Here is a 25,299-nt window from a genome sequence, read left to right as displayed (position 1 = left end):
TTTGTAATATTTCGCGGCGCCCTAATCAAAATATCAAATATGTATTTAACAAGAATGTTCAAATAGGCAGATTCTTCTGTCCTGTGGAGAACAAGCAAAAATTGTGAGTGATTAATGCCGACAATGTGGACCTTACATTGAAAAGTATGGCGTTGTACAAGTTCAATAACGTGCACAAATAAATTGAAATATTGAGAATGTAGAACTAAAATTAATTGTTATGGTTGTGCTTGTATAGTATAATACAATGGCTACAGGCATATGTCAACATCCCCTTTACTCTCCCAAAGTCCCAAACATATGAACTAACCTACTCCTCTTTATTTTCTTCAAAGCTTTAATTAACCACAATATGCATATCGAAACCGTTTTCTTTTTTTATTAAACAAATAAATAAATTTTAGACCCCCTAAAAACTTAATTTGGGTGACAGGACTTCTATGTGAAGTGACATGTAAGAAGACAAGAATTCAATTCCTAGGAAATATAATATTGACATTTGAAGAATAAATCTTATAATTTGTGCTTAAATATTCAATATAATTGATGATATGATATGTGATATAAAATTAGAAAACAAATGTAATACTCGCTCCTTTATTAAAGTTATCACGATAACTTATATAAGCATGTATTTAGACATTCAAAATCAATTATTTCTTGTAAGCAATATTTAAACATGATCATTTTTTAAGAAATTCTCAAATGTATACTTACAATTAGTGTTAATCTCCAACAAAAATAGTGCAGTTTTTGCACCAGTTTAAAAATCTGCTCCAATGCCATTGGAGTGGCTTTTTCGCCAAATGAATTATCACACATATACGATTATACGATTAGTATAATTTTTCATTGTAAATAGAATTTTATAACTAAGTCTAATTAAATTTTAGAATTTTAATGTGGCCTACGTTTCAAATTTTTATGATATCTAGTCATTATGTTGACATGACATTGATTAATATTGGTTGAAAGTTCCATTATATCATTGTTTAATGTTACGGTTTTATTGGTACCTAGGATAGCCTAGTGGTAATTTCACACCACCTCCTGTGTGGAGGTCGTGGGTTCAATCCCAAAAATATATTACGGTTTTATTTTGAAATTAAAATAAACCTTATTTTATATTCAAAATTACTTAATTGTAAGATCTCTCTCTCTCTCTCTCTCTCTCTCTCTCTCTCTCTCTCTCTCTCTCTCTCTCTCTCTCTCTCTTCAAATTTGAATCTCAAAACAAGCCATATTCCAAAACGATTTAAAAAACATAAAAAATCCAATCGGACCAAAGTGGTGGCAGCGATGCCAAAAATCTCAAGGCTAAGCTCGGACAAGGTCTACGTGACAATGGTGGCTCCATCATTAGCGGAGCACTCACTGGTGATGAATCATCAGCTTTTGGTTCTGGAGGCCGGATTTTTTAAGAGAGGCGAGTTGAAGTGCGACAACACGGTGGAGATTGAGGAGCCGGAGACATCATAGCTGACTACGTCGGGATATTATTTTATTTTTTTGGTCGTCTGTGGTGTTCCATCCAGAGGGCTCTGGGTCCACTTCCCTTAGCATTGCTTGCAAATTTCTTAGCTCGTTTGAATGCCATCTTTTCATTTTTCATCTTTTTAGTCTACATTTTTTCGCTGGTCCAGATTCATTAATTAACAAATCTTGATTTGTACGATTTTTAAGTTAATGTTCTATTATTGTTCATTTCGGGGTTTTTTCTTCAAATATGGACAGTTCATAATTAATAATAATTGTGATTAATATACTTATTTTTTAGGATTCTATGTTTTCGCACTGTTAATATTCCTTAATTATTATCAATTGGCAGTTGTTCATCTTCTTCTTCAGTTATGGATTTATGAACAATTAATTATCATAAATTATTGGTAATACGTGACCCGTTCATCTTCTTTAGAAAAACAAATTATGCGTTTTTTTATTTGGATAGAAAATAATTATTTAGCTGATTTGTTGCTTTGTTTAATGGGTCCTTATTATTAACATTTATTTTTATTATTCATTGTCTTATTTCAAGCAAGAATATTGTGTGAATGGGCTCGAATATTTATAAGGGAAACTTTGTCTTTTTCTGTTGGATAATAATGGTTGTTGGCTAATTAATAAAAAAATTATCTAAACAATGGCTACTTTGTAATTTTAAGTTTTAGAATGGTCAATTAATTGAACTGCCCTTATAAATAAGGCACTTCAGCTAATTTTTAAATCAAACATATGTTTGCAAAATAGTGTCCCTTTTGTATACATAAAAATAAAATAGCCATTAACAATTTTAAACTACTTTGGAAAGACATAATTACCTCTCTTTCCGAAATAAAGCAATAAAAAACAATAGCAAATTACTTTAAAATAAGAAAAATTTGTTGCAACTAGTTATTCCACTAACTCATTTTAATTGAATTAATTTTTTAGTTAATTTAATTTACTGTAGACTGGTTGATTAATATTTAATAAAATAAAATTTGAGTTACATTTTTTTAAAAGAAAATAAAATATTGAATTAATGATTTTATTGCCCTTAAAAATAGCCATAAAACATTGCACAGTCGTGAGTCTACGTGTGTTTTTTTTTTTTTTTGTCTCACTCCCCTTGCCCCCCGCCCAAAAAAAAAATATATAGAAAACACAAAAATATTGTCGGATGTTTACTATTACTCTTAAAAAAAAATGATGATTATAATTATTATTAGCATTAAGTAGTTTATTTATGCCTAGTCAAAGACAAAGCGGTACATCCTCACATGCTTCGAATTATACATGTGATGTGGGTCTATTGTGTCATGGTGTTTCATATGTCACAAATTTATTTCGAGATAGAAAATGTGTAAATGACAATATGTAATGCGGTTAAAATTAGATTCACTGAATGCCACACTACGGTAAGCCAATGAAGTTGTTAGCCAGTAAATTATGTTAGTTTCGACTTTCGCCATACCCTACAAAGTGATACAAATGATGTGGTTATCGCATATACAAGATAGCATGAGCATGTTGATACATTATTCTCTCTCGTTAATAATCATGATTCTTATCAATTAAATGCATACTTTTTTTTTTTTCAAGTGCATAACTGGCGATGTACGTAGACCTTTATTTTTGGAGTAATTTAACAAAATAACCGATTTAAACGTTGAAAATTGTTAAATAGTCAAGATATGGTAAATATTCGTGTTTATATATTTACAAACGTAAATATTAAGTAAATAGTCACTGCCATATTAAGTCACGTCATCATTTATGACTATTTACAAAACCTTGGTTATTTAACCATATCAAACGTTTAAGTTGTCTATTTTTCTAATTTTTTTGTTATTTTTTTAAAATTTGGTATCAATGTGAATATCTAGATTCTAGATGACTATTTTAACACAAGTAAACATCTATTTTGATGCGTGATATGTTTTAAACTAACTTTGGTTAAATAAAAAATCAAATACATACATATTTTAACAAGATTTAAATAGACATTTATTTATTTTAAAAAATTTGTGTTTATTTTCTTTAAGAAAGTGACCTTTATTGGACATTTACATCCACTTAACTCTATTTTTTGTTTTGTTTTTTCTTCTACTTTTTCAAGTGTTTGGTAAAGAAAATTATAAATAAAAAGTTGGATACTAGCCCAATTTTCAATTTTTAGTTTATTTATATTGTGCAATTATTTTCTATCATATATTAAAATAAATTTGCATACTACAGATTCTAATTAGAATTACATTAAATAATTTCAAATATATTATTTTGTTACAAATGAGAAAACGGTGGATAAAAGGTGTAAGTTAAAATAATTATGGAATATATTTGAAATTGAACAAACAACTTAAATATAATAAATCCGTACTCCATGGTGAAGTTGTATGTATTTCAAGTTTCACTATTAATTTCTTCCAAAATAGAGTTAAAAAAGAGATAAATTTAGTGACATTTCAACTCTATTTTGTCATATCAATATCTATTATAGAATATGTTTGATATATTCTACCATATCATCGAGTAATATGTATACTTAAATAATTTATCAAATTTTTATAAGAAATAAAAATAAAACATATTCATATTGATTAATATTTTCGTCCAATTATATTTTTCGTATAGAAATAACTATAGCCTTTTAGGCATATAGTCTCTATCTTAAAATTCGCTTAACTATCTAATAATTAAACAAAGAGAAAATATCAATTTATTTCCTGCGTTTTAGTCAAATGTTATATCTATACCCTGAATTTTCAAGTCTATCAAAAGTAAAAGGATTTGATTTCAAGTGGCTAATTGAAATAATATAATAAAGTGATAATATTGTTTTTACTGAATTGTAAAATATGAAATATTATAGACTAGCAACTCGACAAAGAAAACTATGAATGATCGCAAAGATGAACAATAATTGATCGCAAGAAAGGAAGGATTTCAATTTATGCTTAGCTAGATCTCTATATTTATAGGTTGTTGCTCATATGCGAGCTATGCTTTCTTTGGAGGATAGATAGACAATGTCTGACCTTTTTCACTCCGCTTGCGACATGTGTGTCTACTCTTTGGAAGAAGCAGAACAATTTCATACTGAGTTGAGCGAGCTGCGATCTGCGAGCTGCGAGTTGCGAGCTGGGAGTTTTGTTTCGTTTTAATTAAAACTAGTTGGTTGTTACATTTACACGTGTTCCTTTCTTATTTGTTCCTTTATTGTTGATTTTATTGGGATGTGTAATATATATGTAATCACGCCCAATGATTGGGTTAACTGAGTTTTTATGAAAAACGTCAAGTCATTGATGACTGATGTGAGGTTTATTCTCCCTTGCTTCGCCCTCTTTTTCTCTCCCAAGAACTCTGTTCCTTTTCCTTTGTTGATCGACATTCAGGTTGAATCCCAATTGATTCTTGAAGCCTTTCTCAGAGCTTCGATTGTAATATGGTATCAGAGCTCAGTTCCGCTCATTCTTGATCGATTGTTCCTCTGAGAATCTTCTCCTTGTCGTCTCTTGTGTCACGCCTCCTAGCCAATCTTCAGAGCCATGGCAGAACAAGAGAACAACAAATTGCTTGCGGAAATTGCATCAAAGGAGGCCACGATGTCAAGATCGCCGATCGATGATCAGACGAGTCCTTATTATCTTCACTACTCCGACAATCCAGGTGCTATTATCGTCACTCAGCTTCTTGATGGAGACAACTATCCATCATGGAGTAGATCTATGTTAATGGCTTTGTCTGTGAAGAACAAAGTCGCGTTCATTGACGGCTCCATCACAAAGCCATCGTCGGAAAATGCCGTCCTTCTCAACTCCTGGATGCGCAATAACAACATCGTTACGTCGTGGATCTTCAATTCGGTCTCCAAAGAGATCGCTTCAAGCATCCAATTTGGCGACTCGGCGACAGCCATATGGAACGATCTTAAGGAAAGGTTCCAGCAGAGCAATGGCGCCAGGATCTTTTAGCTCCGACGACAAATTGCGAATCTTCGCCAAGAAGGCCTATCTGTGGCTTCCTACTTCACCAAATTGAAGGCGCTTTGGGAAGAACTCCACAATTTCAGGCATGTCTGCTCTTGTAAGTGCGTTTGTGGTGGATCTCATGAACTGACGAAATTCGTCAACAATGAGTACGTCATGGCCTTTCTCATGGGCCTGAATGACGCTTTTAGCACCATCAGAAGCCAGATCATCATCATGGATCCTATTCCACCTATCAACAAGGTTTTCGCCATTATCACTCAAGATGAGAAGCAAAGATCCATCAGTGATGGTGAAAGATCAGTGGATCTTGCAAGCAATCTCGCAATGGCGGTCAGCGATGAAGGAACTGCCAAGAAGACCTCCAAGAAAGATAAACCTTTCTGCACTCACTGCAAAATGACCGGACACACCATTGAGAAATGCTACAAAATACACGGATATCCTCCTGGATACACTCCTCGTTTCAAGAGTCAAGCCAATGCTGCTGAGGTCAATCCTGTGGAATCTTTGTCTAATGCACAACTTCACCAAATGATTGAGCATCTCTCGGCAAAGCTTACCTCTACCACTCAGGCCAATCCATCCAGTGTCAATCTCACCTCTTTCAATACAGGTTTTTGTTGTTTAATTGAAACTTTTAATGTTGTTCCCTGTTTCACTAGGCAATGGATCCTAGATTCAGGAGCTTCAAGGCATATTTGCAACACAAGATCCATGTTCATTTGCCTAAAACCTCTGACAAAGTCAAGTATCACCTTACCTAACTATACTAGTATTCATGTTCACTACTTTGGGGATGTTAGAATTAACTCCACCTTGATCTTGCATGATGTTCTTTATGTACCTAACTTTAAGTTCAATTTAGTATCTGTGAGTGCAGTTACTAAGGACTTAAAGTGTGAAGTTACTTTGACCTATATTGGCTTTGTGATTCAGGACATGTACAGGAAGAGGATGATTGGCAGGGGTAAATGCATTGGCGACTTATATGTACTTAGCACAGAAGATGAAGAGACTCAGGTGAAGGCCTCAATCAACTCTATTTCCTCTAGCACATGGCATGCGCGCTTAGGGCACTTGTCTCATGAAAGACTGGAAGGCTTGAAGGCGGTTCTGAAACTCAATAGTGTTGATAAGAGTACCCCTTGTCTCATTTGTCCTCTGGCTAAACAAAGAAGATTGACTTTTCCTAACTCTAGTACTGTAAGTGAGTCTACTCTTGACCTTATACACTGTGATGTATGGGGCCCTTTTCATACTGTTTCCAGGTCTGGTCATAGATATTTCTTGACCATTGTTGATGATCATAGTCGCTTTACATGGGTTTATTTGATGAGACAAAAGTCTGATGTCCTGCAAATCATTCCAACCTTTTGTAACATGGTCGAGAACCAGTTTTCAAAACAAATAAAGCGCTTCAGATCTGATAATGCAAAGGAATTACTTTTTGTGGATTTGTTTGCAAGCAAAGGGATTATGCATGAATTCTCTTGTGTTGATACCCCACAACAAAACTCTGTTGTGGAACGCAAGCATCAACACTTGCTCAATGTAGCCAGGTCTTTGTTCTTTCAATCTCATGTCACTGCAGATTTTTGGAGTGATTGTGTACTCACTGCCGCCTACATAATCAACAGGACCCCCACAAAAGGTTCTAGGTAACATCTCTCCCTTTGAATCCTTATTCAACAAGCCTGTAAATTATGATCATCTCAGAAGTTTTGGTTGCCTTGTTTTTGCATCCACCCTAAAAGCTAATAGAAGCAAGTTTGACCCTAGAGCTAAGAGATGCATGTTTATAGGCTACCCTAATGGGATAAAAGGTTATAGACTGTATGACTTGGATACTAAAAATGTTTTCATATCTAGGGATGTTGTTTTTCATGAAAATGTTTATCCTTTTGAGAGGATAAATCAAGAAACTAATTGTGACCCTTATGTCACAACTGACCATCATAACTATAATGAAGTGCTGCCATATAATTCAAGTAATCTCCTAACACTTGACATGGGAAAAGACTCTCATAGTCCCACTAGTGTCCATATACCTGAGGTGAATGCAGGTAATGATGAACATGTAGAACATGGCATTGAAGAGCCTCATGCAGCTGAGGAAGGTGAACTTGCAGTTAGGAGATCAACTAGAAGCAGACACAAGCCTTCATATTTGAAGGATTTCCATTGTGACGTGGCGGCTGCAACAGGAATCCCTAGAGCTGATGATCATCAACACCACAAGTCTCCTCACCAGTTGGCAGCTGTGATTAGCTATGAAGGACTGTCAGACACCTACAGGGCCTTTGTACTGGCTGTGTCCATGGAAAGTGAGCCAGAGTACTACCATCAAGCTGCCAAGCATGAGCATTGGAGAAGTGCTATAAAGGAAGAGTTAAATGCCATGAAGGCAAATGAGACTTGGTCCATAGTTCCCTTACCAGAAGGGAAAAGAACTATAGGATGCAGGTGGTTGTATAAGAACAAGTTCAATGCTGAAGGTGTCTTGGCCAGAAGGAAAGCCAGATTAGTGGCAAAAGGCTACACTCAACAGGAGGGACTGGATTACTTTGACACTTTTTCACCAGTGGCAAAGTTGGTGTCTGTGAAGCTGCTATTAGCCCTTGATGCGTCCAAAAATTGGCATTTAATCTAGTTAGATGTGGATAATGCTTTCCTTAATGGAAGCCTCAGTGAAGAAGTTTTCATGGACATCCCTTTGGGATACAACTTGCTGCAAGGTGAAGAGTTAGCCAATCCTAGTGGAAGCCATACTAGGTTGGTTTGCAAGCTGCACAAATCTATATACGGTTTGAAACAAGCATCAAGGCAATGGAATATCAAATTTACTGAGGTTCTTGAAGGACTTGGTTTCAAACAGTCAAAATCTGACTATTCCCTCTTCACCACCGGGGTTGATGAAAATTTTGTGGCAATTATCCTCTATGTTGATGACATCATAGTGGCAGGACCTAGCATGGTTCATATTGAACTTGTGAAGGCCAAACTGATGAAGGTGTTTAAGATGAAGGACTTGGGAGTGCTGAAGTTCTTTTTGGGTCTTGAAATAGCTAGAGCTAAGTCAGGAATCACAGTATCTCAAAGGCAGTATGCCTTGCAGATACTCTCTGACTATGGTTTCTTGGACAACAAGCCAACAAAAACACCCATGGATCCCAGGTCTTCGTTAAGCAGAGATCAGGGTGATCTGCTTGAGGATCCTACTGTGTACAGAAGGCTGGTCGGCAGGCTCTTGTATTTGACCATTACAAGGCCTGACATAACCTTTTCGGTGCATCAACTGAGTCAGTTCATATCTGCACCAAGGTCTACACATCTCTCAGCTGCTCATCATCTCCTGAGATACATCAAAGCTCAGCCAGGTCTAGGCCTTTTTTACTCAGCATCCTCGGCTCCACGGCTCACAGGATTTTCAGATGCTGATTGGGCCACCTGTCCTGATACAAGGAGATCTATTACCGAGTTTTGTGTGTTTCTAGGAGATAGCCTTATCTCCTGGAAGTCGAAGAAGCAAACAACGGTTAGTAGATCGTCTGCAGAAGCGGAGTATAGAGCTATGGCAGTATGCACAAGCGAGTTGCTTTGGTTAAAACAGCTGCTTGTTGACTTGAGAATCCAGGAAAGCAACACTGCAGCTTTGTTCTGTGACAACCAGGCAGCTATTCAAATTGCTTTGAATCCGGCTTTTCATGAGCGTACAAAGCATATCGAGATTGACTTGCATTTTGTTCGTGATCATATTCGAGAAGGTGATTTGAAGTTGCTTCCTGTCAAGTCGTCAGGACAGATTGCTGATGCTCTGACTAAGCCTTTGGCGTCTCCTTTGTTGCGAGTGCTCATGTCCAAGATGGAGCTGCGAAACATCTTTGCTCCAACTTGAGGGGGCGTATTGAGTTGAGCGAGCAGCTGCGAGCTTCGAGTTGAGCGAGTTGCGATCTGCGAGCTGCGAGTTTCGAGTTGAGCGAGCTGCGAGTTGCGAGCTGCGAGTTTTGTTTTGTTTGAATTAAAACTAGTTGGTTGTTACCTTTACACGTGTTCCTTTCTTATTTGTTCCTTTATTGTTGGTTTTATTGGGATGTGTAATATATATGTAATCACGCCCAATGATTGGGTTAACTGAGTTTTTATGAAAAACGTCAAGTCATTGATGACTGATGTGAGGTTTATTCTCCCTTGCTTCGCCCTCTTTTTCTCTCCCAAGAACTCTGTTCCTTTTCCTTTGTTGATCGACATTCAGGTTGAATCCCAATTGATTCTTGAAGCCTTTCTCAGAGCTTCGATTGTAATATTTCAAGAAAAAACAACTGAATAGCTATTTTCTCTAATGTTTGAGGCTGCTTATTGAATGATTCTTCAAACGTTTACTAGTTTTCTTGATCAGTTTGAGATATTTGGCAAGTTATGTCAAGATGCAAGGAGACGAACACCTAGCTACGAAGAGGTGGACTCCGAGCTCATGAAATGATGGGCCACGAGCTGCTCGGGGACAAGTTGCGAACTTGATGGGCTTGTTTCATAAATTCTTCAATTGAGCTACAAATTCGAGTGCCTTTTATGACTCAACAACTTGTAGATCAAGAAGGAAGTAGACTTCCACCAACAAATTAAATTATATAAAAAGTACTAACTATGGTTTAATAATATTTATATGTTAAAATAATAATTTCAAGTATAATAAATGTTGTGTTTTTTTTTCTTCTTTTTCTTATGCTTGCGCGTTTAAAGGCTTGTGTTGTTGTCGTCGTCATTGTGTTTTAGCTGCTTTTTTATTTATTTATTTTTTTCTAGTTCTTATCTTTTAATAAAGACATTTCAAACTTAAGGGTGATTTTAGTTAGGGTATTTTGGCTATTTCATCTTTTTTTAATTTATAAAGTAATTTTTATTTATAAAAGAGTAATATGTACGCAAATATAATGTTTTTAAAGAATAACTACGTCATAAACATAAAATTATAGAAACATATATGATATTTCTAAAAAACAAAGAAAACAATTATTCAATATTGCTTTCATAATAATAATGATTCAATTATAATAAAATGATATAAATACTAATTACATTTTAGGTTACAGTAATAATTTTTATTTTCGAATTTATAAATAAATTGAGTTTGAGCTTTTATGAATTATTTAATTTTATTAATATCCATTGAAATAATCATGGATCTAAAATAGTAGAAAATATATTAATGGGTATCAATTGAGTTGTTTGTTCAATTTTTTTAATATGAGTAAAAATATAATAGCAGAAATGGTGTGTTTGATTTGAGGTAATTGAATGTCACATTTTTTGGACTCTCATTAAGGTAATCGCATTCCAAAAAATGTAATGTAAGCTTGCAGTGTTTTTTATTGTAAAATTTAATCTTTTAAATAAACTCATGAGAGTAGTATCTAATATAGTCTAGTTGGTAATTACGCACTACCTTCAAAATAGAGATCATAGATTCAATCCGGAGTAACAGTTAAAAAAATAAACTCATGAGAATATTAAACTATTGAAATTGATTTGACAAGATAACAGATTGTGTAATAAAAATAAGTCAAATATATTTCTATAATAATTTATAAAAGAGATAATATAAAAGAGACAAACATAAATACAAAAAAATGAAAAATTTAACTAACAATATAATATAGTTAGTAATGTCTATCTCCATATAGACCTAACTAACAATCTAATTTATCTTCTTTTTTTTATAAAATTAACAACGTAATATATATATATATATATATATATATATATAATACAATATGTAATATTAATTAGGACTGTATATGTGTACAATTTAAAAACATGTAAATATATATGTATATATACGTATCTACATATATATTAATATACATAGTAATATATATTAATACCTCTTTATACAATTTTCACACTTTTCTATTTCTCCAACTCTGTATATACTGGTTTAAAAGAAAATGTATGTACGTATGTATAAAATTAGAATTAGACAGATATTTCATTTTAAGATAATTTAATCGCATTCTCGAAAATCAGAATTTTTTTTAGCACTTATTTACCCCAAACAAAATAATAAGATACTGAGAATATAATTAACATTACCCCGTACTAACCACATATCTCTCTAGAATCCAATTCACTTATTATTAGTTTATTACTACGTCCATCGTATTAAATTTTATTATTATTTCCTTGTTATATTTTGTGACTATTTATTAAATTTTATTATAATCAGCAATTTTTTTACCGCTTTCGTTATAGCGTCTCTCTAAAAACAAAACAAGCAACCCCTCTCGTATTTCTCTAGATCCACTGTCTTCTCATGCTTCTTCTTCTTCTTCGTCTTCTCCTTCAGCCTTCAGATCACTGACTTAGGGTTTCAACTATCTCGTTCTTGTTTCCATGAACTTATCTCTGTCTCTCTCTGCATTTCTCTTTCTCTCGGTTGCTTGGACCGACCAGCGCATTTATTAGCACAAGAAGAGCCGTTTTGGAAGGTACTGCTTTGAATTGAAAGATTCTAATGTTTCTCCCTCAATATTTCTTTTTCGCATTTCTCGGAGTTTAGGGTTTTCACTGGCTCCGGAGAGTCGCCAATCTTTGTCTGCTGGAGGTTTTAGTGGACGAGAGCCAGTTATGCGACGGTGCTAGAGCTCTAATTTCGGAAGATATTGGAGGTTATAGGGTTTAGACCGGAAATGTGTTGAATTTGCAGCGATGAGTGAGATTTGTGGAGAATAGTGGGTAGGAAGAGAGGGGTTTGGTTTTGGGTGAGGCATGGGTTGCATCTGCGGAAAGCCGTCTGCCATCGAGGATAGCAAGGAGAGCCCTCGGGAGCGGGTGTCCAGCAAGACGGCCTCGGCCTCGGCCTCGGTCTCGAGGAGAGAGGAAGGCTCGTATTGGGGCAGAGACCGGTACGGAGGTAGCAACGGCGAGGGGAGAGCAATGCTGGTCGAGAAGAAGATGGTCTCCCATCCGGCGGCCGGGAGCGTTCCCAGGGCCTCCGAGGGGGAGCAGGTGGCCGCCGGCTGGCCCTCCTGGCTGGCCGCGGTCGCCGGCGATGCCGTCAATGGATGGGTGCCTCGCCGCGCTGACTCCTTCGAGAAGCTCGATAAAGTATGTTCCTTCCCCGTCTACTCATTCTTTTTCTATGCTTATCCACTGAGTTTGTACTGTTATAACCTAGAGATGTCCTATAATACAACAACCTCTGTTTGTGCAGATTGGGCAAGGAACTTACAGCAATGTCTATAGGGCTCGTGACCTTGAGCAAAGGAAAATTGTCGCGTTGAAGAAAGTCAGGTTTGATAACCTTGAGCCTGAGAGTGTTCGGTTTATGGCAAGGGAAATTCACATCCTACGAAGGCTTGACCATCCAAATGTAATAAAACTAGAAGGCCTAGTTACTTCAAGGATGTCTTGCAGCTTGTACCTTGTGTTTGAGTACATGGAACATGATCTGGCGGGGCTTGCTTCACACCCTAGTTTGAAATTCACTGAAGCCCAGGTAATAATAAAGTTTTGAGTTTTATTACTATTTCCATTTTTCGGCTTTTATGGTCGATCTCTTTCCAAAAATTTGGCCTTGGTTTGTTCTGTCTGGCATAAAAGTTGGTATGAAACTTATGTATTATATGACCCATGTGGCATTCATGCACAGCTACACATTGTTTTTTTGTAGGTTAAATGTTACATGCAACAACTTTTATGCGGGCTTGATCATTGTCATAGTCGCGGGGTTCTGCACCGTGACATTAAGGGTTCTAACCTTCTTATCGATAATAATGGAATATTGAAGATTGCTGACTTTGGTCTGGCAAGTTTTTTCGATCCCCATCAAAATCAGCCTCTAACTAGCCGCGTTGTAACTCTTTGGTACCGCCCACCAGAGCTGTTACTTGGTGCTACATATTATGGCGTTGCTGTAGATCTATGGAGTACAGGTTGCATTCTTGCTGAGTTGTATGCTGGGAAGCCTATAATGCCAGGGAGAACTGAGGTATATCCTATTCTTCTTTTTCTTTTCTGTGGTTAAGTGCACATCAATAATTTTTAAATCATTTTCTTCTTTAAGAGCATTGGATGAATGTGCCTGGGATTCAACTGCTGGTTTGGGACAATAGTAAAAGAAGATGCTAACCGCTGAGATATCCTCTCTTCTTCTCAGGCTTAGTAGTTGTAGTTATGAATTTTACTACTTTTTTGGACTAGGACTAACTGAACTTGCATTTCAAAAGTTGAATGGCGAGCCAATAATCTAATAAGCACCGCTTCGATGATCAAAGAGAAAATCTTGATTTTTTTTTTTTTTTTTTTACATTTTGTAGAATAGGTTTGGTTCCTCACGGTTTTGTTTTCTTCTGCCTCGTAGGTGGAGCAGTTACACAAAATTTTTAAGCTTTGTGGCTCTCCTTCTGAGGATTATTGGAGGAAATCAAAGTTGCCTCATGCAACCATATTTAAGCCTCAGCAGCCCTATAGACGCGTTGTTGGAGAGACTTTCAACGAGTTTCCTGAACCGGCTTTGGCGCTCATAGAGACCCTTCTTTCCATCGACCCCTCTGATCGTGGATCTGCAGCATCTGCTCTCATGAGTGAGGTATGGACTTCTTAGCCGCCCTGCGCAGCATATTCATACTATACTGCTTTCTATCATCCTGTATCTACTCTGATGGTTGCTTCTTGTTTCTTTTCTAGTTCTTTACAACTAAACCTCTTCCATGTGATCCGTCAAGCTTGCCGAAATACCCTCCCAGCAAAGAGTTTGATGCAAAAGTACGAGATGAAGAGGCTAGAAGGTGAATGAAAAGTTCTTTACTCGTAGAGTTAAATCTTCCATTGTGGTTGCAATGCACAAAAACATATCGTTCGGGTTTCAGATTGGGATCTAAGTTATGTTTTTGTTTTGTGAACTGAACTTCTGCTACATAACTTGTTATATATGGATAAGCCAACACTTTTTTTTTTCTTCCTCTTGTCATGCGACCAGACAAGGAGCCTATGGAAATAAAGGCCAAAGACACGATCCCGAGAGAAGAGCGAGAGAGTCCCGAGCCATCCCGGCGCCTGATGCGAACGCTGAATTAGTTTCGTCCATGCAGGTGAGTACTTAATGATGTGATTTAACCTGAAATTCTTCCTTTTATATTGACCCTGCCTGAAGCCATTATCTACAATTTGTCAGACACTCCATTATACTTTTCTGCCTTCACGAGTCATTTGACATTCTTGTTTTCAGGACTTAAAATTTTATATTATTTTTCATTAAAAACACAATTTTTGTTACCGAAGGCCCATATAAGGTTATGTAATTAATAATGTGACTTAACCTGAATTTATTCCTCTATCTTGACCCTGAAGCCATTCTCTACAATTTGACACACACTCCTTTTTCTGCTCCTATGTATCATCCTGCATTCTTGTTTTCATTAATAATACATTTTTGTTATCTTTTTTTCTAATTACAGAAAAGACAAGCTCAATCCAACAGTAAGAGCCGGAGTGAGAAGTTTAATCCTCACCCGGAAGACGTTGCTTCTGGATTTCCGATTGATCCACCACGACCATCACACGCAGTTGAAGTAGCAGCCGACTCACAGAACCTTAGCCATAAGAGGGGATCGCACTCGGGCCCTCTGGCACATCGGGCTGCATGGGCTAAGGCCGCTAAGAACACCGATGATCCTCCTAAGGTCTCAGCCGGAGCCGACTCATCAACAATGTCGGGTCTAGCAGCAGCAAGGAGGAGTTTACTGGCCGAAGACTATAGAGATAGGTCTAGCTCTTCTCAACCACAGGTTCCAAAAGTAATCGCAAGGTTTCCAGGCTCGTTCAAAGAGACCTCGGATTCATCGCTGCAAGATCAAAAGCCTCACATACAAGTCTTTGCACCCAATCATAAGGAAGATGGGAGACGCAACTGTAAAGATCCCGTTCTTGTGAGTAATTCGACTCTCGCTCCTTTCACTTAACATTGATGTTTTGTTTGCTTGATTTTGAAAATAAGTGCGACATCTTAGAATCACACCCATAAATTTCAATTAAAAAGTTATAATCCTGGAAATTGATTCATGCTCAGTGTTTTTCATATTCAAAACATGATTTTCATTGTTTGATTTTAGGTTGGGTATGGATCAAAGGGTCACAAAATTCACTACTCTGGTCCATTGTTGGTCCCGTCAAGTAACATGGATCAGATGCTCAAGGACCACGATCGCCATGTCCAAGAAGCTGTTAGACGAGCACGACATGACAAGGCTAAGGTCCGAAAAGCTCAGGCCGAAGGAAATCACGTTTCAACCAATTCATTTTTTGTTTCAGGGCGATAAGAAGCAAAAGGGCAAACATGAAATGAAAGTCTCATGCAAAGATAGTTTGGTGAAGTTGGGTTAGTCGTTTTATTGGTTGGCATTTTCTTTTTGTATAGGGGCCTTATTCTAGAGCATAGGTGTGGCCTTCTTTAGGTTAAAAAAATTGTTACTCAAATCTCTCTCTTTGGTTCCACTTGGCACTTATTATTTCCAAAATATGGCCCAGTATTGTAGAGCTTTATATTAACCAAGAGCTATAGAGTATGTGGGAAATATGACTCATTTGTAATGAGAAAATAAGATAAGATTATTGCATTTGGCCTAACGAAGTGAGTTTTGGTTGGTGCTTTTTACACCAAGTTACACGTTTTTTTGACTCAGCAAGCTCCCAAGTCTAGAACGAAAAAAAAAAAAAAAAATGGTGTTGCTTTTTGAATTTGAAGCAAGTTATGTGTTTTGGCTCTTTCTTTATGTGAACAAAAAAAATAAAAAATAATGTATTGTAAATGTAACACGACCAAAGAAACACGCCTCGTGATCTTGTTTCAAGAAGATGATGATCAGAAGAGAAAAAAAAATGTGACTTTCATCCAGTCTTACAATAGCTTGGAATCCTTTTGATCAAACTTATATATCACTTTGGAAACAAAACATTGCTTTGATCACTAGCTTGATTGATATTTATTTTAAGATATTAGTTTATTAATTGAAAATAAATAACACATTCAAAACAAATAAAAGGGTATAAGTTGTAACATATTTAAAATATACAAAAAATGTATTAGTATTTATTAATTGAATTTACCGTTTTTTATTTATTTATATTATTTCAGTAAAAAAAAAGTAAATTAATAATTTTAACACTACTTATTAAATTATTAATCGTAATAATTTTTTTTAATCTATGAGGAGAGATATTTTTCTTATAATTTCGTTTGGATTGTAAAATGTAATTAATTTTATTTACTTTTTTGTATTATAAAATTATATAATTAATATTAAATTAGTTTTAAAAAAATATTATTTTTTTCATTAAATTTGAAGCTACTATGGGGGTAGAGTTCGGCCCTCTAAAATAATTTGATATTGGACAGCCCAGCCCAATAGACACCAAATCCCATTTCCACAAAACGACTTAAGAGATTAGTAAATGATGTTTAACTGTCGTTATTTATTATTTGTTGTTTGTATTTAAGAAATTGTTTGGGTCTGGCCACGAAGTCGAGGTCGGAGTAAGATATGCGATCTCGCCTTGAAACCCGGAGAGTTGACGACTTCCACTAAGCCAATTCAAACGAAGAGGCGACGTGGCATAAGAAGAGGCAATGACGGACGAAGTCGCCAGCACGTGTCTCCGGAGATATCGCGCCTCACCGTAGTATAAATTCTTTCTTCCAAAGAAGATTTGCACGTTCTTTTCCCTTATTATTATTCGTTGACATTTTCTCTCTCTCTCTCTCTCTCTCAATTGTTCTCTCGAGCTTACTAATCATTCTTGAATTGTACTTGAGCTCGGCATTTGTGTTGTGTTCTTCTCTTTTTCTTTGAGTTATTGGTTTAAAGTTTAGCTTCCGTTTCTTAACAACGTCTTTTTGATACCCACAAAAATAAATAAATCGAATCAAACACCTTTAATCTTTTTGTTTTCTTCGCGGTTATTGAGGCTTGGAAACGACATCAACGATTTGGCGCTATCTGTGGGACATCAGATCAGAAAGACCAACTTCAAAAGAAACGAGTTAAGCTCGACCAAAAAAAAATCATCAACTTCTCCAAATCGTTACGAATTGGGTTCCGAGTAACGTGTGACGTTCTGCACTCAAAAATAATTTCCTTACTGAAAACTAGAGTGTTGTGATAAGCAAGGGTTGAACTCGCAAGGACCTAGTTTAATTAAATGAATAACTAATTTCAAGAAAAATAAAAGAATCGGGGGGTTTTTGAAAATTATAAATTAACTAAGAATATCAAATAGGAAAAAATTCACGGTTGACGGATCATTCGTAGCAAGTGACAATTATTTCAAAATTTGGCTTCGACAAAGTTTTCAAATCTAAACATGCAATCAACATCCATTGAAAATCGACACAAGCGGCCAATAATCTCTGCAATCCTCTGATTAGAGGTAATCATGAACATTGCGCCGATAAAAAAATTTGTTATACAATCTAGTGAACACGTGCCCTAGATTTAATCTAACAACAAAAATACGATTAGAAAGTGAGATGATCGGAGCGATAAAGATTTAACATGCGTGATTCTATCAATTCCAATTTCTATTCCTCACTAGAATTACTAAACCGTTACACGAATCGTAACCTAGATGTGCTCAATTTACCAAAGCTCATAACAATTACTGATTAAGAATTTCAAAATGCTAGTTAATGTATATTGTTCTTTGAATTTTAGGCGCAATAGAAAGGAATGTTGTAACCGGGGTGGGTGAAAGCGGAAAATACAAATATTTCTAGCTAGATGATTAAACAAATTAGAAGCATAAATATTCATAAACGGGTAAATTGTGCCTTTCATGGGAACGTCGTTTCTCTCTGGGTCTTCTGTTCTCCTCTTTTGCCCTACCTCGCTGAACTCTTGCCTTTGTCGCTTTCCATGGGAGAGTACTGGTAAGAGGGAGGCGTGATTGCGGGTGCTGAGGAGGAGACAGATTTTTGGCCCTTTCTCTGCCTGTTGGAGTCGTTGTGGGTGCGTTCCCCGCTGGGTTGTTTGTCATGGAAGAAGTATGCATGAAGTGGTCAGGGCTGGGTATTACTAACGAGGAAGACGAGGTGGTTGCCATCGAAGGGAAGGATCTGGACCTGAGCCTACTGTCAGGCGAAGGGGCTCTTTCTGGGAAACTTCTTAGCACAAGATGTATAATAAGAATGCTCTGAAGGCGGTCATGGGTGGTCTCTAGAACACTCGCGGTGGGTTGGAGATTAGGGATTTGGAAAATGGAATTTTATCCTTCAGGTTTGAAACCTCTTGGATAAACAGAAAGTAATGGAAGCTGGTCAATGGCTCTTTGACAAAGCCCTCCTTATTTTATTTGATCCGGCGAGATGTGAAAGTGAAGAACCAAACTCTGGTCACGCTGAATTCCGGGTTCAATTTCATAGAATCCCTCTTCTGGCCCGTACAGCTAGAATGGGAGAGATGATTGGGAAACAAATTGGCAAGGTCATAAGGGTTGACAAGGATAAAGAAGAAAGGTGCAGAGACAACTTCGTCTGTGTTCGTGTGGGAATTGATATTAATAAACCTTTGAGGAGGGGTATTAACATCAAAATTGGGACAAACTCTACCAATGTTTGGATCGATATTTGGTATGAACGGCTGCCTGATCTATGCTTCCACTGCGGTCGTTTGGGCCATGGTTGGTGGTCCTGCAAGGATAGAGGAGAGGAGTCCGTGAAACCAAGCGAGCAACGGTATGGTCCGTGGCTCAGGGCCGAGGCACCCAACTTCTTTGCCAACAACTCCTTCAGAATTAAAGGATCAGAGAAGGTGAATGGGATAGGGACTCATAAACCCATTTTTAAACCAAACAAGAGTAAAACTTCGGAGAAGCCCACTCATGATGAGGCTGCTGGATCGCCACCGGAGACACCATCGGAGCAGGAAGGTCATACCTCTAGGGGTTTGGGTGTGAACCAAGAACCAGGATTGGACATTGCTGAGGAATTGAAGACGGTCACGAGGCCCAATAATCCCTCACACGTGAGCATTGATGGAGACGAAGAGATGCTCATGGACAAATTTCCCAATGCTCAGGATGTCGGGAATAATCATGAAGGGTTGAGACTTTGAGGAAATTCCCTGCGACACACGCGCACATCAGTCCCAATATTCGAGCCAAAATGAATGCCTTCATTAATTCTACCCCTAAACAAGGCCATTCCTCGACTAGTGCAGATTTGGGCCGCGCTCGCTCTAATGGGCCTGGTTTGACTGGGTCAAAAAATGATGAGCCGGTTTTGGGAAAACTTCTTCAGGCCCAAACCCAGACCAGGGAAGCTGTGAGGAGGCTTTGTATAAATAACCTTATAATGAATTTTCTTTGCATCATTAGCCTAAAAGGTAAACAATTTGCAAGGCTAACTCTCCCCTTTAATGAAATAAATCAAATACCTATCATACCCTTTTCTAAAAAAAATGTAAAATAAAAATAGTAATCAGATTTCTTTATTATATTATTTTTTATATTAAAAAAAAAAAAAACGAATTTGACCTAAAAAAAATATTTAGGTCATAAGCATTTCATCCTCTCTAATGGAAACTACTCACCCTAATCTAATCCAACTTTTTTTTTCCTTAGTCTTTCTTCTTCTTTAATGGAAATCTCACCCTAATCATCATTTCCAGCTTCAAAATTCGTGAGAAAGAACTCAAGGCTTCCATTGTTGAGTTCAACAAGTTGAAGAAATCAAATATTTGTAAGTTTATCTCAAATTTCTTACTTTAAATCTCTTATTTACGGAATATTTATATTACTAAGTAAGTATTTTGTAGTTGAGAGTTTAAAAATACTTAAAATGTATCAAATGTGTGATTTATATTTTTTCTGGACTGAAAGCTTGAAAGTTTCGGAAGTTTTCGAGGAAAAACGAAGAGGTATGACCAGGTCAACTATTCTGGAAAATTTCTCAATCGGCTTGGTCGACTTGGTTGAACCGGTTGATTTGGTCGATCTAGTCGATCCAAGAACTCATATTGTGAATTTTTTTTTATATTTTATTTGTAAAAGTCATAATTTTTTTTTATTGATCTTGTTGATATTTTTTGTACTCGGGTAGTGAAATTTTATATATTCTAGTTGCTAATAATTTTTGTTTTTGAAGGTTATGGCGGAGAGTGTTGTGTATTTTCAATATGATGGTGAATGGAGAAAGAAAGACGGAGAGTCATACGAATGGAGTTCAATGAATGAAGACTTAAAAAGTATGATACTAGACGACGTAAATAATGTTACATTCTCTTGTTTTGTTGAAAGAATACGTGAAAGGCTTCTTGTGAACACATCAACAAGGTTGAAGTTGAGCTATATATCTTTGATCTCAAAACCAGCGAGACCTAAGTATATTTTGGATGATATTGACGTCAAGTGTTATCTTTTAGACCGTTGTGCCGTATCTCATTGTCGAAGTGTGTTGTATGTCGAGCTTATTGAAGAGAGCGAACGTAACGAGGATGAAGCAAATGAAATGCACGAGAAGGAGATAGAAGAAGAAATTCGAGATGACTATTTTGATGTTCACATTGAGGCTCCGATATCGTCCGGTGTTCCTTTTACATCCATCCAAAAAGGTAATCTTCCAAGTGAGCCTACTTTTGAGCACACATCCGATCGGGATGATATGACCATACGTTCAAATATGGGTATTGAAATAGATCACTGTGAGATATTAGAAACCAATGATGATCACTGTGAGATATTAGAAACCAATGATTGTTGTGCGGCATACAACTATGAAGATGGTCTAAATGTTTTCATCGGAGAAGAATTCAAGAGCAAAGAAGACGTGAAGAATTTGGTCATCGATGCCTCGCTAAAAGCTTGTTTCGATTTCAAAATTATAAAGTCGACGAAGACATTGTTTGTGGTGAAGTGTGTAGTTGAGGATTGCGAATGGAAGTTGCGAGCGGCGATCGTCCCAAACTCTGGTAATTTCTCTATCCGAACATACAATAATATACATTCATGTTCTTCTAATGCCGTGGATAAGAGAAACCGACAAGCGACTGCGAGTTTAGTAGCCGACATGTTGAGAAAAGAATACCCGGGCCAACTTGATACACCGGTTCCGAAGGCGATCATGAATACTATGAAGAATCGCGGGGTGAAAATATCGTACCACAAAGCTTGGAGGGCTAAACAAATGGCAGCAAGTGGTATTAGAGGTGCACCACACATGAGCTTTACGTTACTTCCCCGTTACTTGCACATGTTGAAAAAATTAAACCCCGGAACGGTCACACATTTGGTTGTAGACGATAATCAAGTGTTCAAGTATTTTTTTCATGGCGTTGGGGGCATGCATTGAGGGTTTCAAGGCAATGAGGAAGGTGATTGCCGTGGATGGTACTTTTTTGAAGACTAAGTATAGAGGTACAATGATTGTTGCCACAGCTCAAGATGGTAACTACCACCAATATCCTCTCGCATTCGCGGTTGTTGACTCGGAGAATAATGATTCATGGAGGTGGTTTATGACAAAACTACAAGAGATAATACCTGATGATGATGAGTTGGTCTTCATCTCAGATCGACATCAAAGTATACTCAATGCAGTGGCCGAGGTCTACAAAAAGTCAACACATGGATTCTGCGCATGGCATCTTTCTCAAAATATCAAGATACGGGTTAAGAGTAAAGCACGTGACGACCCTGAAGTTGATAAGGAAAAAAGAAAAAAGGGTAAGACATATCGTTCTGTAGCAACTAAGTTCATGGATATTGCTGAGTCATACACAATATCAGAATTCAACCAACTCTACGGTGACTATAAAAGTAGGTATCCAAAAGCAACGGAATACCTTGAAAATAGTGTTGAAGTTGGAAAATGGGCTAGATGTTATTTTCCGGGTTCTCGTTACAACATCTTAACTACAAATGGCGCCGAGTGCATCAATGAGGTGTTGAAGAAAGCAAGAGCGTATCCTTTGATACCTTTGGCCGATGCAATTGTGGAAAAAATTTCTGAATGGTTTAATAGGCATCGGAAGGAGTCATGTTTAGGATCTTCCTCTCAACTCTTAACTCCAGCGATTGAGAAGGAATTACATTCAAGATACAAGAAGTCGACGTTCTATGAAGTTCGAGAGTTGAACATGAGTACTCTTGAGTTCCACGTAACAGGAGAAGATGGTAGTTTTTTAGTGGATTTGGAGAAGAAAACTTGTACTTGTAAAGTTTTTGATATTGACAAAATTCCATGTGCAGATGCCCTAGCTGCTTTCCCCGGTGGTCCAAACAACATGTATACGCTATGCTCGAAGTATTACTTGAAAGAGTTATGGTCATTGGCTTATGTTCAGACAATCTACCCTGTTCCAGAATTGTCAGAGTGGATAGTCCCAGATGATGTGCAAGACATAAAAGTCTACGCTCCAGAGTTCAAAGCCAAGCGTGGAAGACTCCAACAAACGAGATTTCCTTTAGTTGGAGAATATCGAAAGCGTAAGATTAGAAGTTTTGGTCAATCTAGTTGAAATTTGACATGATATTGTGTATTTCTTAACATTATGTTATTTATACTATTTTGTTTTATTTGAATGTTGAACTTAATTAACTATTTTCATGATATTATATTTTCTACTTATTTATTTATTGTTTAGTCTTTAGTTTTAAATTTTGAAAATATTTGATTAACCAGGTCGACTAGTGTTGAGTTGAACCTGTTTTCTAAATTTTGAATGAAAAACAAAGACAACCACAACCTAGTTTACGTGGTCGTCCAAACAGAGAGCACACTAATCTAAATATTTGTTCGACCGGAACTACCAAAGACCGGTTGAATAAGTCGCCTAATAATGAACAAAAACTGGTTCATAATTACTAGTTCGACTGAGATGACTAAATATACGTCGAACTAGTCGTCCTAATAATGAACAAAAACTGGAGTATTTTTCATGCCAACGAGTTCAACTAGTTCGACATGTACAAGTGGTTAGGTTAGTAATAGAGTGGTTCAACTAGTTCAACGCGTCAAAAATGGTTGCCTCGGTCGACTTATGAAACTACTAGTAAATTAATCAAAATATAGGTGTGATCATCTTAAAATATGTAAGTTAACTTGAGAACTTGGATAACTAGAGAATAGTCGACTAGTTGTTATAGACGGTCTTTCTTGTCGTACTAGTCATCTATTGACAACTCGATGAAAGTCGTTCTAGTTGGCTAGTTCAAAATTAGACAACTAGTAATAGTTGAACTAGTTGCCTCGGTCGACTTATGAAACTACTAGTAAATTAATCAAAATATAGGTGTGATCATCTTAAAATATGTAAGTTAACTTGAGAACTTGGATAACTAGAGAATAGTCGACTAGTTGTTATAGACGGTCTTTCTGGTCGTACTAGTCGTCTATTGACAACTCGATGAAAGTCGTTCTAGTTGGCTAGTTCAAAATTAGACAACTAGTAATAGTTGAACTAGTTGCCTCGGTCGAATTATGAAACTACTAGTAAATTAATCAAAATATAGGTGTGATCATCTTAAAATATGTAAGTTAACTTGAGAACTTGGATAACTAGAGAATAGTCGACTAGTTGTTATAGACGGTCTTTCTGGTCGTACTAGTCGTCTATTGACAACTCGATGAAAGTCGTTCTAGTTGGCTAGTTCAAAATTAGACAACTAGTAATAGTTGAACTAGTTGCCTCGGTCGACTTATGAAACTACTAGTAAATTAATCAAAATATAGGTGTGATCATCTTAAAATATGTAAGTTAACTTGAGAACTTGGATAACTAGAGAATAGTCGACTAGTTGTTATAGACGGTCTTTCTGGTCGTACTAGTCGTCTATTGACAACTCGATGAAAGTCGTTCTAGTTGGCTAGTTCAAAATTAGACAACTAGTAATAGTTGAACTAGTTGCCTCGGTCGACTTATGAAACTACTAGTAAATTAATCAAAATATAGGTGTGATCATCTTAAAATATGTAAGTTAACTTGAGAACTTGGATAACTAGAGAATAGTCGACTAGTTGTTATAGACGGTCTTTCTGGTCGTACTAGTCGTCTATTGACAACTCGATGAAAGTCGTTCTAGTTGGCTAGTTCAAAATTAGACAACTAGTAATAGTTGAACTAGTTGCCTCGGTCGACTTATGAAACTACTAGTAAATTAATCAAAATATAGGTGTGATCATCTTAAAATATGTAAGTTAACTTGAGAACTTGGATAACTAGAGAATAGTCGACTAGTTGTTATAGACGGTCTTTCTGGTCGTACTAGTCGTCTATTGACAACTCGATGAAAGTCGTTCTAGTTGGCTAGTTCAAAATTAGACAACTAGTAATAGTTGAACTAGTTGCCTCGGTCGACTTATGAAACTACTAGTAAATTAATCAAAATATAGGTGTGATCATCTTAAAATATGTAAGTTAACTTGAGAACTTGGATAACTAGAGAATAGTCGACTAGTTGTTATAGACGGTCTTTCTGGTCGTACTAGTCATCTATTGACAACTTGATGAAAGTCGTTCTAGTTGGCTAGTTCAAAATTAGACAACTAGTAATAGTTGAACTAGTTGATTCGGTCGACTTATGAAACTATTAGTGTGTCTTTATAGTCAAACTTAATCAACCATTAATTGGTGTAATCATTAAAGTTCAATTTTGGTCGACCGGTCCAACTAGATAATAGTTGTACTAGTCGAATCGGTTCATTTAGATCACTTTGGCTCTGTCTGGGCAACTAGTTATACTAAATCTTGGTTGTTTCAGTTGGCAAAAAAATATTTGGTCGACCGGTCCAACTAGCTGATAGTTGTATTAGTCGTACATGTTTATATAGTTTACT

At 36.6% G+C, this 25,299-nt stretch overlaps 3 protein-coding genes across 4 annotated transcripts; all 3 read left to right on the top strand.

Annotated features, from left to right (window-relative positions):
• Positions 1-5,030: 5,030 nt before the first annotated feature.
• On the top strand, positions 5,031-8,124 carry LOC149401675 (uncharacterized). The gene is made up of 5 exons (XM_089610836.1): positions 5,031-5,422; positions 5,555-6,087; positions 6,355-6,532; positions 6,743-7,033; positions 7,344-8,124. Exons 1-5 carry the CDS (start codon positions 5,031-5,033, stop codon positions 8,122-8,124), a joined length of 2,175 nt encoding a protein of 724 aa, XP_089466962.1.
• Positions 8,125-11,707: 3,583 nt separating this feature from the next.
• LOC149401674 (Protein kinase superfamily protein) lies at positions 11,708-16,148 on the top strand. Of its 2 annotated transcripts, XM_089611257.1 has the most exons (9): positions 11,708-11,959; positions 12,031-12,578; positions 12,685-12,969; positions 13,144-13,461; positions 13,834-14,061; positions 14,160-14,260; positions 14,452-14,563; positions 14,930-15,400; positions 15,584-16,148. In XM_089611257.1, the coding sequence occupies exons 2-9, from the start codon at positions 12,240-12,242 to the stop codon at positions 15,788-15,790; spliced, it is 2,061 nt and encodes a 686-aa protein (XP_089467383.1). In that variant the 5' UTR covers positions 11,708-11,959; positions 12,031-12,239; the 3' UTR covers positions 15,791-16,148. The 2 variants fall into 2 exon arrangements, with proteins under 2 accessions (XP_089467383.1, XP_089467382.1); XM_089611256.1 differs by having other exon boundaries at positions 11,708-12,578.
• Positions 16,149-21,826: 5,678 nt separating this feature from the next.
• On the top strand, positions 21,827-22,981 carry LOC149401673 (uncharacterized). The gene has a single exon (XM_089610835.1). The coding sequence runs from the start codon at positions 21,827-21,829 to the stop codon at positions 22,979-22,981; it is 1,155 nt and encodes a 384-aa protein (XP_089466961.1).
• The last annotated feature ends 2,318 nt before the right edge of the window (positions 22,982-25,299 follow it).

This window comes from Urtica dioica, chromosome 4 (assembly GCF_054948205.1).
Source record: "Urtica dioica subsp. dioica isolate 48M chromosome 4, U.dioica_male_clone48M_v1_H2, whole genome shotgun sequence".
In the NCBI taxonomy this organism is placed as follows: domain Eukaryota; kingdom Viridiplantae; phylum Streptophyta; class Magnoliopsida; order Rosales; family Urticaceae; genus Urtica; species Urtica dioica.
Note: the sequence above shows the minus strand (reverse complement) of the source record. Positions and strands in the feature narration are given on the sequence as shown.

Bases quoted from the DNA above. Each gene is read 5' to 3' on its own strand.
- LOC149401674 (XM_089611257.1), top strand. From the start codon at position 12,240: ATGGGTTGCATCTGCGGAAAGCCGTCTGCCATCGAGGATAGCAAGGAG. The intron at 12,970-13,143 runs GTAATAATAAAG...GTTTTTTTGTAG, and splicing joins TGAAATTCACTGAAGCCCAG to GTTAAATGTTACATGCAACA. The intron at 15,401-15,583 runs GTGAGTAATTCG...GTTTGATTTTAG, and splicing joins ACTGTAAAGATCCCGTTCTT to GTTGGGTATGGATCAAAGGG.
- LOC149401675 (XM_089610836.1), top strand. From the start codon at position 5,031: ATGGCAGAACAAGAGAACAACAAATTGCTTGCGGAAATTGCATCAAAG. The intron at 6,533-6,742 runs GCATGCGCGCTT...TACTGTTTCCAG, and splicing joins TCTATTTCCTCTAGCACATG to GTCTGGTCATAGATATTTCT. The intron at 7,034-7,343 runs GTCTTTGTTCTT...TTTCATATCTAG, and splicing joins CACTTGCTCAATGTAGCCAG to GGATGTTGTTTTTCATGAAA.
- LOC149401673 (XM_089610835.1), top strand. From the start codon at position 21,827: ATGAGGAAGGTGATTGCCGTGGATGGTACTTTTTTGAAGACTAAGTAT.